Source organism: Gymnoscopelus braueri (assembly GCF_963280865.1).
Source record: "Gymnoscopelus braueri genome assembly, chromosome: 17".
Taxonomy (NCBI): Eukaryota; Metazoa; Chordata; class Actinopteri; order Myctophiformes; family Myctophidae; genus Gymnoscopelus; species Gymnoscopelus braueri.
In genome coordinates, this window is record NC_137617.1 from 19,199,195 (window position 1) to 19,214,219 (window position 15,025).

General features: G+C 41.1%; 1 protein-coding gene across 1 annotated transcript in view; it reads right to left on the reverse strand.

Moving 5' to 3' along the window:
• The window catches only part of LOC308104748 (protocadherin-15-like), a 249,305-nt gene that overhangs the window by 213,073 nt on the left and 21,207 nt on the right, over window positions 1–15,025 (reverse strand). The window contains exon 2 of the mRNA XM_080455256.1: window positions 5,332–5,485. Within this exon, the coding sequence (XP_080311382.1) occupies window positions 5,332–5,455 (124 nt within the window). The 5' untranslated portion in view covers window positions 5,456–5,485. The remainder of the gene's footprint in view (window positions 1–5,331; window positions 5,486–15,025) is intronic.

Here is a 15,025-nt window from a genome sequence, read left to right on the forward strand (position 1 = left end):
CACACACACACACACATCCTTCATTTCTCTCCCTCTATCTGACTCACACTCACACACACACATGGCTCAGTGCCGTGGGGATCACCACTTTGTCACCGTGCTGCCTTATCCATTACACTAGCTCTTTCTCTCTCCCTCATTCACACCCTCTACCTCCAGTTCTTCCTTTCATTCCTTCTCTCTCTAATTCCCCCCGTCTCTCTCTCTCTCTTCATCATAATTCTCTCTCGCACTCACTCTGGTTCTCTGAGTCTGTCTGTCTGTCTGTCTGTCTGTGTGTGTGTGTGGGGGGCAGGGTGGGGGGTCACATTAGCTCTTGAAACGGGCCTCCACATCCTTAACACATTCCATGCCAGAGTTTAATCTCATAATGTACTCACCAGTGCCAGCGTTTTATTGTTGTTTTTTTGATGTCGCCACAGACCTCGCTAAATAAGTTAAAAGTGCGCGTTCATTTGGTTCTAAACACACAGCGGATCCGTGAGAAACGGCCAGCGAAAACAGTTTCCAAATGCGAGCCGCCATCTTGAAGATACAGCCGATCAACTCTAAACAGTGATCAGCGAGGAGAAAAACAACAACCGAGAAAATCGAGTTTTAAACAGGATCCCAGACAGGAAGCAGATACGATCGAAAAAACCGGAACCCGAATAATTCTGTTTCCGACCGGAAACCGGAAACGGAAATGGATCAAAAAAATTCGGAAAGTGCACCTGGGGCACTTTCAATGGGAATCGGCGGTTCGCGTAGATCTACGCGACTGGCACGCTGCGGCTTTAAATAGGTTCGCGTAGATCTACGCGATTGGCATTCAATGTGTTAAGGGCACCGCTGCTGCTGCTGCTAGGACTACTACTATGACTATTACTACTACTTCTACTGCTATGACTAGCTTACTAGGATTAGGATTTCCATTTGGCTAAATGATGCATAATTGACCGCCACCACATTAGGAAACGAACACAAGCAGCCAGCCTGTAGTATGGCTTCACCACTGAACACTGCATTGTGATTTGTGCGGCTTTGTTCGCAAGCTGCACACATACTGTCTTGTTTCTTTTAGTATTATTTAGCAAGGGGACATTGACAAGGCACCAGCATGCCAGGAGTTCAGATAAGAGAAAGAAGAGAAAACTGTTTTGGGGAGAGAAAACAGTTTCAGTACAGGAGGTATTGAGACAGCTCGCTTCCCTTTTCTTATCTGAACTCTTAGTATTCTGGTGTCTTCTGAATGTCCCCCTGCTAATTACAATTTCCCATTCAAATTGGAACAAGTCTCGGTGCCGTAATCGACAGTGACATCTCTTGTGATAAAAACAAGACACAGAGTCTAATAATGGCATGGTTTCCCAGTGCAATTGAAAAGACTTTCAGTCAGTTAAATTAATTATCAGTTATCTGGCTAAAAGGCTTGAATTCCCCTACATATAACGGTCTACATCTTAAATCTCAATTGAAAACATTTATTCAGTCTTATAGTGGTAGAATGGCTTTCCTTCACCCTTTTCCATTGGACTACAGATCTGCATATTGAACAATGCCAACACGCCATCAATGATGTGCTAACGTGAGCTTTGTGTGCTAACGTTTATAACGTTATCTACGGAGCTGGGCCTTGTGTTTCACTGGATGCATGTGACAGCGTGAGTTGGTCTGATTTTGTGGGGACAAAGATGAAGAGATAAATACAGATATATGAGACAGACCGGGGATACATACAATCCCTGTTCTAGATGGTTAGGCCCATTCGGCGCCACGCCATAAATAGCAATATGCGCTCCCTGAATGACAGAGAGGAAGGCATAAACAAGGGAGTTATCCACTTAAACCACATCTACGTCATTAAGCGGGGTCCCCCAGGGTCTATACCCGGTCCCCTCCTTTCTTTCATCTACATCAAATCTCTTTGGTGAAAATAGCCGATCTACAAACTCACGAAGTGTAGATCTGTTATTTTCATCCAATTGTTCGCCTATCATGACATGCCCAAAATCAGCACGCTAGGGTTCATGTGGTTATGGTAGGCAGGCAGAACACAGGCACCACATGAGCAGAAGAGAATAAAGCCACTGTATATCGTCTCTCGGGTGGAAACCTCATACAGTATGTCCAAAACTGTTACTTTTCGCTTTTCACCCCCCCCCCCCCTTTTGTGGCCGAGTGCCAGGTGAAGAAAAACAAACAAGACGTGAAAATTCAAAATGTCAAAGCGTCATTTTAAATCGGGGGTTGCTCAGCTATTTCAAGAGCCAAAAGTGAATAAATACAGATATCTCTCTCCCTAAGACCCAGGCTCGTTAAAACATTCTAGGAAATGTGCGCTCTCAACGGGACATAGGCTCATTAAATCCATATGAGTGCCCTCACAATGAGCAGACCCATACAGAGTAAATACAGTCTCTTTTGCTGGGATGCAGGCTCAATTAAAACATGTTGGTACGCTTGTCACGGACAGAAGCCAGCAGAAACCTGCCCACACTATAAGTTCAACTTGTTTAAAGACTGAAAGAATGGATTTGTGTACAGAATGGTGATTCTAAGGAGCGCACAGCGTGGTTCTTCAGAATAAGAAGGAAACAAAGTGTCTAGCATTATTTAGCTGCATTAAAGCTGAGGTCAAATGCACAGGCTGATAGTCTGTGACAATATGTATGAGGTCAGCACCAGTGGTGAAAAGTAACTAAGTACATTTACTCAAGTACTGTACTTAATTACAATTTTGACATACTTCTACTTAACTTGAGTATGTCCATTTATCAATACTTCATACCTCTAGTCCATTATATCTCAGAGGCAAATGTTGTAAGTACTTTCTACTTTCTTAACCTCTTAAGCCCTCTTTTATACTTAATCTATTTGAAAATAGCCGACCAGCTCACCATGTGTTCAGATTCATAGAAATTATAGAAATGCAGGACCCGCACATACAGTATACAAGGATGAGTGTGTGCATAATACACACACACACACACACACACACACACACACACACACACACACACACACACACACACACACACACACACACACACACACACACACACACACACACACACACACACACACACACACACACACACACACACACACACACACACACACACACACACACACACACACATCCTCGACTGTGGCGTAAGCCGCTGTCAGCTAAATGCCAAGCAGATAAATCTCAAGGACTAGGTGTTAAATGGAATATTAATATTCTGACAAATAGAGAGGAGAGTCCCCCCTGAATATTATATTAAGCTCTTTCTATAGACGATTGCATCACTTACAGTCAGGTCTGGGTTCAATTATCTCAATCAATCAAGCAGATTCACCTCAACAGTGAAATATCCAAACAATCTTGCCATGGGAACATTGTCACATCCAGCCTATTAAGAAATGCATGGAATTAATTATCTATCACAGCGACTAATGGATTAGTATTTCTATTTGTTTTTTGTTGGAAAGTGGATTGCCCCCTGAGTAGTCAAGCTTATCCAAATATTTCCATCCAAAACCTGACTCGTCGCGTCTGTGGTTTTATAGTGTTTGCGGAGTCCCTGAGTACCGCTAATATCTTCCTGATGATGAACTGCCAGTGATTATTTTTCCGGCAATATTTTTCAAAAAGGCCTGGCCTGAACCCAAGCAATTAAGTGAAATGTTTACCAGTGACATCAGCCGTTTGGGTCCTGTCAAGTTCCTGCATAATATAGCTTGAGTATAGCCCGAATATACTGTAACATGGCGCCACTTCTCCATCGAACTCAATGGACGCCATGTTCTTTCTGTTTTGAATGGTGTCCACGTTCTCTATACTTAAATATCAAGCTGTAATGTGAGTAAGTAAACTTTATTCAAAATGAAAACATTACATAAATAGAAACAAAATTCAAAATATCAAAATATAAAGGTAAAACAGGAAAACGGAACATAATGATGTAAATTAAAATAGCAAAGAAGGCAAAACACACAAGTGCTTTTACAAAACAAGTGAGTTATTAACATGGGTTTCTGCTCTATATGTAAAGTGTCTTGTACAACTTGTTGTGATTTGGCACTATAATAGAATTTAATTTCATTGAAATAAGAGCTACTTAAAGCAATCCACTGAAGATAGTTCCAGAGAGAGGGAACTGCAACTGGAAAGGCACAGTCAGCCCAGTTAGCCCAGAAGCTCTGGTCAGAAGATCTGAGAGGCCTCTCAGAAAGGTAATGTGGGGCCAGCCTGTGTAGTGCTTTATATATATGTGATTAAGATAATGAAAGAATAAAAAAAGTTATTTTAATCTATTGTGCTCATCACATAAACTGTGGTCACAATGGGCCTATATTTCAGAAACAAATCATTCATTAATAGGGTTAATAATTAATAATTTCCTTGAATGCCGAGACCTGTACCTAAATCGGACTGGCAAGGGCTTTAGAGCCTAATAAATATGTATTGCTCAACTTTGTTCTATCATTTCGGAAAGCTGCTCCCAACCAGGAGGCTAACCTTGTACTGTAGCTACATTGCTAGCCAAGAGGTGTCTATCTAGGTGGTGACATTTGCATTGCACTGAGGATATTATGTACTGTACCGTTAACTGTGGCAGGAGGTCTCTCCTCTTTCAGTGAACAGAACATATATTTTAAAATATTGTAATACTTATGCTCCACAATGAGCCAAGGAGAGGCTCAACAACTTGGCAATACTTGCCACAGAGTGGGAAGCAAAACAGATGGACTTTAAACACATTATAAAGAACTTTGCACCCAGAAAGACCAGGAAGATGGCTGTATGAGGCAAAAATGAAACCATAGCTTAGAAAATTGCATTTTATGCTAAGAACTGTGTGGTATACTGTAAGCAGATCTTTGACCTTGGCGTGTGTAGTGTCAAAGCGTTATATGTGTGTGTTAGGTCACCTAATAATGGTATTACAACACACACAGTGTCGGCTAGATTTACTGATCTAAACTTTAGATCAGTAAATCTAGCCGACACTTTGTGTGTTGTAATACCATTATTAGGTGACCTATCACATTCTGTGACCTGCCCTTAATGGCCTCTCGCAGCGTACTTTTGACATCTTGACCTCTCGCAGTGTACTTTTGACAACTAAATAATAACTAAACTAAAAAACTAAATAAAAATAAAATAATGACAGAGACAGAGAGAGAGCGAGAGAGAGTGAGCGAGAGAGAGAGAGACAGAGAGAAGCGAGTGAGGGACAGAGAATCAGGAAGACTCAGAGGCTCAAAGAAAGAGTGAGAAAGATGACTGATAACGGGAGAGAAAGAATGGGAGAGTGAAAGAAAGAGTGAGAAAGAGGGCTGATAAAGGGAGAGAAAGCCTACCGTCAGTGTCCTGGCCCAGGCATACAGAGAGCAGCAGCAGCAGATAAAGGACTCCTATTCCCATTCCAGTGGGTTGTCTGAAGCGTGCCCATGACAAAGGCCCTATTGAGAATGCTGGAGCCATCTTCACCACCGTGCCTCGCTAAGCATCCACCTGCGCAGAGACGGAGAAAGAGACACGAAGTGAGAAATACAGGTCACTCAGAGGCGTGTGAACACTGAACTCTATACTGTAATCATCCTATGGAATGTGTGTGCTAAGTGTGAAGAGTCACAAGAGTCTACTTTTTTCCCCAACATACAGACAGAAATTGCATGGTGATTTCCAACCACGTCTCTTTCAGGCTACACCGCATGTGCTCTAGGCTCTAGGCTTGGTGTGGCTGGTCAGAAAATAACATACCACTGATAACAGCAATTGCCGAAGATAGAGAGCTATCTCAAGTTGAGAGACACTGAAGTTTTTTTTTTTTACTTTTCTCCACAGATCAATGGTCTTCTAAAATATCAAGATCAATCTTGATGATTCTTATATTAACCAGAAAACAGAAATGTATGGGTGACAATGCCCTAGCACACCAGCCTACATTACCAACAGTCCCGTAAAACACAGAATCGTGCCGTATTTGGAAACTAAAAGACGTGTCTTTTGATTGACCCACCATAATCAACAGGATAACGCAAAAACCCTACAGCTTGTTTCCATTGCGGTCCCTTAGTATGAGGTGTGTATGATGACATGTAGTGTGGTGCTGTTGGGTCCATGAGATGTATAGAGTTCATGATGTGAGCAAGTCTCTGAAAGAATGCGTGGGTGTACCTGCCACTCAAAGTGTGTTCCGCATTGAACTGATACAGGATGCACCCCGACCCCGTATTTCGGGGTCGGGGAATAAATATGACCCCAGAGGGAGACCCCAGAGGCTAACATGATATGTGAAAGAAGCATGTTGATTTTGTTTTTAAAACCCAACTATGGTTGTTGTTACTTAGGCTAGTAGTACTTTAAACTACTGTAACCAGAAGAGTGGGTACATGACAAGCCTGTATGCTTTGGAAAATTGTCTGAAATAAGTAATACACATGATTTCAACATGCTTGTAGAACATTTAACATTTAAGGCAACATTCGTAAAGAAAGAAAAAGTTAAAATAATAATAATAATGTTTTAAAAAATAGCTAAAATGGCAGATCAACAAGCTCACACTGTGAACTATTTGTCGTACAACGAAGTATACAGCATAGTGCTTAAGTGGATAAAGGGGGTTTAAAGACTCATACCAACACACACACATACAGTTCCCTATCTACTGCCGGCAAAATCACGTTATGCTACGTAGTCAAAATAACTGCACTACACACGGTTGATAAGTGTGAACAAAGAGCATCACTACTATACTACTATAGCGTCGTGCTGAGTGTACACCACACACAGGAGCAAATTAAGACATTTGCTCCTGCAGGATGACATGGGAGCTAATTAAGCTAGAGAGAGAGCAGGAAGTGCGACAGTTTTAAACAGTAAGGTGCGATCTGATAACTGATTGGATATAGGGGATCAGAAGACCAATGATGAGTGACAGGGTGATGAGCCAATGAACTGAAGATGGCAAGAAGGAGAAAAGAGAACAGATAAGATGGCAGAGCCAGCAAAATGCATGCTGCCTCATCAGTCTTCTTTTCTTCTTTCTCTACATCCAACAATCTTTTCTATCTGTACTTTCCTCCCTATAACTGACAATCCGTTCCGTATCACTCTGCCAGGGCAGTTAAGGGTTCCATTCCTACTAAACCTCACTGCAGAAATGACTTTATGGATTTATGCTCCAGACTCTCCCTGGTGCCAAGTGCAATCTGTGTCTGGTCCTGACTACCTCTCATCTTCTCCACTGCGCTGACAACCCAGCAGCTTCCCTCCGAAAACATGCTATTAATTACCTCCACCAAGGAGGTCATGTCTTTGCCCCCATCCATCTGTTTGTCTGTCTGTTTTTCTGTTAGCGAGTTATCTTGAGCCGTTGTGAACAGATTTGTACAAAACATGTTGGAAAGGTTGGTTCTGAACTGATGAACTGTGTGTGTGGGTTACCTTTCGCCACAAAAAGCACATAACTTCTGAATATATTAATTTAAACACAATACTTTGAAATAAGTACAAACGGGCACTTTGACGGAGGTCTCTGCTACTGCACACATTTCCCAGGAAAACATATTTTTAAGTCTACTCCAGGTCCAATCCAGAAGACTCACTTATTTACTCCCTCTTTCATAGACTCTGCCCTTTCCCTTTGGTAGAGCAGAGGTATTATAAAACCTTTAAAAGGATCTGCTTGTAGATGATGATGTGTTTTATCACCAGTCTGTCCTCTAAATACAACTTGCATCCATACCACCTGTTCCGCCCTGTTTCTCTGCCACAGTCTTCTGTCTCCAGTGCCAAAAGCACTCTCAGGAGCTTTCAACTGCCCACAAACCCCAGTGAAATAGCTCTCAACTCTCAGATACAGCATATATTAAATACACACAACAGTCTCATGTTAATGGATAAGTACTTTAAAATTAAATCATATTTCACTGGAGATAGATAATCCTACACATGGTGTGCATGTGTGGATGGGCTGGTTGGAAGGCAGGTTAGTTCTCCAGGTGGATGTGTGTGTGTGAATGGGTGGGTGGAGGGGCTGATGGGTACAGTATAAGGTACAGTAGAATAATGAAAGGGGAGCGGTGGGCTGTAGCTGGTTTAATTACTTCAAATTAAGTGAACAACACTTTCATTAGTCACTCTTTCCCCTCTAATCAAAATAGCCTGAGGAGGAAAAAAAGGACCGGCTCCATCTATCTGCCAGTTTTTGTCCGATTACATGCGCTGTTCCATCCTTCCAGTGGGTTTTTTCAACCTCCTCTCCCATTCCTTGTCCCCATCTCTTGCTCTGTGCTGAATATATTTATTCTCTCCCTTTTGAAGCCCACAGAGATGGAGAGATACTGTACAGAAGGAAATGCCCCCCCACCAGCACCACCACGTGCGCATGCACGCACGCATGCACGCACGCATGCACGCACTGTACTCTCTCTCCTAGAAAAGAACTATGTGAGTGACAAATATATAAAAGTTATGCCTGATTTATACTTGGTCTCGCTCTGTGTCTCGCATCAAAAATAGCAGATCTACAGGCTCACAATGTGTGTGTGTGTGTGGGGGGGGGGGGGGGGGTGTGTGTGCGTGTGTGTGTGTGTGTCTATCTGTATGTGTGTGCGCGTGTCCAAGTGTGCATTTATTATCTAATTGAGTTTGATTGCATTCCACTAATTATACGTAGCCTGCGAGTTAGTTCTGGCAGCATACACTCGAGAGAGATTCTATGGTGCTGTTTACAGCATCATGCAGACCCATACAGTGACGTGGCAGTCAGCTGTCCAATCGGGCGGGTTATTTAAGCTCACCTTCATCTGTGTTCTGTCTGCTTAGTGTTTCATAGGTGTTGTCATGCAGCGTTTACTCCCACCACCACCCCAGCACCACCAGTGGGCTCTGCTATTGGTTCTGTTCCCCATGGGGGGTTGTTATGTATATATATCTCCCTGCTCTTAAAGGTTAATGATGGTTGTCTTAATTATGCTGAGCAGGGAGAAAAATGTAGCAGAGCCTGAACGCCAAAATAAAATATATTACATCCACTCTTGTATTCTCATTCTATAATATTGTTTCATATATTTGGTCTGTAATATTGGTTCAATCTATTCGTGAGTTATCTGACAGAAATGGGAATAACCTCTCAGTCTAACACCCCCCCCCCCCCCCACCCACACCCACACACACAGTCACACACACACACAAGGGCATTTAAAGGGGGATTCAACGCTATATGTGTTGTAGTTTGTTTTACGGTTCAACTTAAAAACTACAGCAGGGTAAACACATAGCAGACTGCATAAGGGAGACCTTTTATACATACATATTAATGGTTTTCTTAGATTCAGGTGTGTCAATGTGGAATGACTACTGTTGACTACTGTCTATGCTTGCAAAGCTGCGCTGCTTACTAGCCTGCAGCTAGTATGTTTTCAATGTACTGTAGTTTTTAACCGGAACTGGACTACTGGAGAACAAACTCCCTCGCGTTTCATTCTCCTTTAAAGTGAAAAATGAGTTCAGAAGACTACAACTGTACCCTTGTCATTACTCATCAAAAAGTAATTCAACACTAGAAAAATGTGCTCCTCGATGCACAGGTCTCAGCCAGGCCAGGAAGTCAATCGTAGCCAATCAGGATGAAATATGAAAAATCGGGCTGGTCCGTCTTGATGACAGGACTATAGAGATAATGTGTACCTATTGTATTGTGTTTGGACAAAATCTGTAGGAGTAGCAAAAAAAGATGTTTCTTAAAAATCTGCCTCCTGGTGGCGCTAGGCAAATGTGAAGTCTCACGGCAATCGGCCACTCATGTAAACTTTAGATGACAATTTTAGCAAATCAGGATGGAATATGAAAAATCGGACAGATCTGTCTTGATCACATGAAAATTAGTTTAGCAAAAATGTGCTTCCTGGTGGCGGTATAATAGGCCAATGTGAAAAGGGTGGCATTTCTTCCTCTGCCTGGTTGGAATGTGCGTGCAAAGTTTCACAGCAATCGGACACAGCGTTCATGATTTGAGTCACGCCTTCGGCCTGGCGGAATATAGTGTGTTTTTACCATTTGTGGTTGTAGATACAGGTACAGTAAACCCTGCTCCGCCATGTGAAATCCATCATCTTTACTGTACAATAAATTGCTTACAGGATGTAACATTACACAGACAATTTTATTCTACAAATGATGCTATATGGGACACACCTGTGTGGAACACAGGTCTCGTAGTAACAATGAGCACAGTGATGTGCACACCAATATCCGGTTTCAATTTGCTTTACACGTACTTCACTGCTATGTTAAATCCTATTTTGTTACAATAACCTAGAACAACTCACAACCCACACAGTCATCTTTGTTTCAATATTCATGGCAAATTGCTTATTCATGCACATACTAGGGATATTAATCATTTTATAATATTTTTATATTACATTACATTACATTACATTACATTACATTACATTACATTATATTATATTATATTTATGACTGGAGATGACAATGCAAATAGCTTGATCTGAATAATGACTTAGACCTGTAGGGGTTGTTCATAAAACAGTAGTCAGAATTGCACTGCAGTGAACGACATCTGTGGCAGGTTACTTACATCTGACTCAAACTCACTGAGGTGTCAATTTACCTTTTTCCACAGCACTGCAGTGAGTGAAACCATTCCCACCTGAGTATGATGTAAGAACCAACTACCATGTGAATAAGATCAATCTATGGCTGCAAATATCGACTATTTTCTTCAAATAATAAAATCAAATTTGGTATATTGATCCTGAGAAGAAAAAGTAATTCAACACTAGAAAAATGTGCTCCTCGATGCACAGGTCTCAGCCAGGCCAGGAAGTCAATCGTAGCCAATCAGGATGAAATATGAAAAATCGGGCTGGTCCGTCTTGATGACAGGACTATAGAGATAATGTGTACCTATTGTATTGTGTTTGGACAAAATCTGTAGGAGTAGCAAAAAAAGATGTTTCTTAACACATTGGGTGCCAGAGGTTTATTAAAATATTATACGTTGAGTGCCAGCATTTCTTCCATCCACTTGCGTTATACATTTCGTGCTGTGAGAAGCCCCGACGCGGAAATGCATGTAAACAAAGCGTGCGTGCGAGACGGCGGAGGGTCCCGACTAACGCCTGGAACAATAATATTTCCAACGCGACCCTCCATTGCAGCGTGATCGCCGATCGAAAACGGCTCGTTTCCACCACATTAAAAAGAAATGGAGATATTAAGCTTTTAATCAAGGAGATAACATTGAAAACGCCGACCGGAAGGATTTTTGACATGGAGCCAGATCCAGCCTCTTCTTCTCAGAAACTCCTTGGGTGATGTCAAAGTTTCGTTTTAGCGCCCCACGTGGCCCACATGTATAAAAATAGAATTGGGTCAAAAACGGTCCGGACCGTTTTCGGCACTTCTCGTTTGGACCCTCAAAAACGGTCCGGACCGTTTTTGGCATTCAATGTGTTAAAAATCTGCCTCCTGGTGGCGCTAGGCAAATGTGAAGTCTCACGGCAATCGGCCACTCATGTAAACTTTAGATGACAATTTTAGCAAATCAGGATGGAATATGAAAAATCGGACAGATCTGTCTTGATCACATGAAAATTAGTTTAGCAAAAATGTGCTTCCTGGTGGCGGTATAATAGGCCAATGTGAAAAGGGTGGCATTTCTTCCTCTGCCTGGTTGGAATGTGCGTGCAAAGTTTCACAGCAATCGGACACAGCGTTCATGATTTGAGTCACGCCTTCGGCCTGGCGGAATATAGTGTGTTTTTACCATTTGTGGTTGTAGATACAGGTACAGTAAACCCTGCTCCGCCATGTGAAATCCATCATCTTTACTGTACAATAAATTGCTTACAGGATGTAACATTACACAGACAATTTTATTCTACAAATGATGCTATATGGGACACACCTGTGTGGAACACAGGTCTCGTAGTAACAATGAGCACAGTGATGTGCACACCAATATCCGGTTTCAATTTGCTTTACACGTACTTCACTGCTGTGTTAAATCCTATTTTGTTACAATAACCTAGAACAACTCACAACCCACACAGTCATCTTTGTTTCAATATTCATGGCAAATTGCTTATTCATGCACATACTAGGGATATTAATCATTTTATAATATTTTTATATTACATTACATTACATTACATTACATTATATTATATTATATTTATGACTGGAGATGACAATGCAAATAGCTTGATCTGAATAATGACTTAGACCTGTAGGGGTTGTTCATAAAACAGTAGTCAGAATTGCACTGCAGTGAACGACATCTGTGGCAGGTTACTTACATCTGACTCAAACTCACTGAGGTGTCAATTTACCTTTTTCCACAGCACTGCAGTGAGTGAAACCATTCCCACCTGAGTATGATGTAAGAACCAACTACCATGTGAATAAGATCAATCTATGGCTGCAAATATCGACTATTTTCTTCAAATAATAAAATCAAATTTGGTATATTGATCCTGAACTACATGTACATTGGTTGTCTATGTTTATAACAGTGGGCATTTTGTATTTGGAAATGAAAGCTTTTTGTTAGCAAACAGGACACATCTTAGAAACAACCTTTCTAGTGACACAGCTGAATCAGCCAGGCAATATGAGCAAGACTTCCCACTGGCATAGGATGAGCCAAACTAAACAATTACCAAACACAACACAGTTTTACTATTCTTAACAATTACCCAACTTATAGACACAACACAGTTGTACTAGGCTAAACAATAACCCAACATACAAACACAACCAGTGGTGGAAGAGGCATGTACGTATTCAAAATTTGACTTGTGTAAAAGTGCAAAAGTATTGGCGTCAACATAATACTTACAGTACCAAAGTAAAAGTACGCAATAATAGTCACCAACATGCCATGTGATAACAATGAAGACACTCTTTCTGTAGTGGAAATTCAACAACTTGTATTACTTATAACAGTAAAGAGTAAGAGAAAGAGAGAGAGCGAGAGCGAGAGCGAGAGAGAAGGAACGTGAAAAGGAAAAACTCAAAAAAGGGAAAGAAAGAAAAGTAGAAAGTTTGGCCAGGAGAACAGAGAGAGAGAGAAAGAGATATTGATACTTCAACATTACAGTATATGTGTTTGTAGGCTACTACTGTACTGTGGTTCTCAAAGGGAGTGTTCCAGGGGGTCCCCACTCCCTAGTAATCGGCCTCAGCAAAGTTAGCAAAGTTAATCGATATAGAATACAATCAGTTTAACCACTTTAACCCTATACTGTATATATACACTATATATTTTTTGAAAATAGCAGATCTACAAACTCACAACATGTTGCGTTGTGAGCTTGAAGATCTGCTATTTTCAAAAAAATCTTGAAAACGTGAACATTTTAGAATATGTTTTTAGTCAAAGGGAACACTCATTCTAAAAACAAGAGTGAGACGAAAAGAGAGAGCAGGAGAGATAGACAAAAAGGGAGAGCAAGAGAGCTCCAAAAGACTGTGTGTGAGCACACATGCATTTCCATGATGTACCATATTGGTGTCCAAGCTTTTGCAAGAGAACAAACTATAATGAATTCTAAAGATGAAATTGTCACAGCCAATTTGTGTCTACTTCCCTCTAATCTGTCAAACAGGCTCTTCTCTACTATGCATCCATTATTGTCATTAGGTTGTTATTTTGTCAAACACTCCTGACCCCCAGTTTAATCTGTTCTCCCCTTTTTGTTCAATACAATTATATGAACATCCAGTCTATCCGTCTGTACGGAAACCCGCTCTCTTTCCCCTTGCCTCTACTGTTCCGGCACAGCTGCTGTACATCGAAAACAATGGAGGTGACAGGTGTGTAAGCACCTATCGTGAGGGCCCCATTCATTTTGTCAGTGTAGCACCAGCGCTACACTGACGCAGGAAGAGAGACTAAGGGAAGATTTTTTTTTACAGTCAACTAAAGACAAAACAAAGTCATATTGTCTTCTCTAATGCAATTGTGTGTTTGTGTGTGTAACTGTGTGCACTGCCAGGACTGATGGCAGTACTATTCATCCTCGTCCAGCCGAGTTGAAACATTACTTTCAACTAGGCAATTTCTGGCTAGGCCAGAAATTAGATTATTCAAGAACGGAATGATCTTGCATTTGTGGTGGATATAAAAAGAGCCCTTAAAATGTTAAAATACCACACCAAAGTTGTTAGAGACAGTGCTTGGATTGGGCAGATACTGATTGTTACGGAGTACCGGGTCTTCTGACTCTTGCCCACCTGAGTATCAGTACTTACTATAGTTACATACAATGATTAACTGCTACATATAAGGCCAAATGCAACAATGCCCACACATTGAACCTCATTCATGAAACATGCATAAAGTAGTATGATCAGATTTTTATCATAAAATGTACTTAAAAATATATTCCAATGTTAGTTTTTTATCTCATCTTAATTTTTTCTTGGTATAAATATACAGTACGTGTTTGGACTTCGGAAGTGTGGGTAGGTATACACTGATGTGGCTTTTACCTGTTATTGTTATATTATTTCTTTGTACAAAATCAAACCTCATATTATACAAATAACAAAAGGATTCAGTATGTCTGTAAACCACCAAGCTTCAGAAGATAACCATTCTCACAGTACCATGCACACACTCGCTCGCATTTTGACCAATCAGGCCCATGACTTAAATTGAGTTTGACACCCCTGGTCTAATGTCTAACTTATGGGATATGGGACAGTCACTTCACAATTCAGGTTGAGAACTTTGTGGCCTAGTTTTGAAAGTACAGTAACAAAGAAATGTGTTTCATCCAATGAAGCGGATTAAAATGTGTCTTTGCTCACAGCGTTACTGTACCTCAACCTAAAATAAATGTGTTGATGTAACAATTCATAAAATGAGAAGGATGTCCTTAACCGTCCCTATTTTGGGCATGTTGCTATAGGAGAAAATTCTCACAACCTTGCAAAACAGCTGTACTTTGCTTTCTGAATGTAGTTAGAAGTAATCAGCAACGTGCCTCAATGTGTCGTTTGCACAGCAACTTC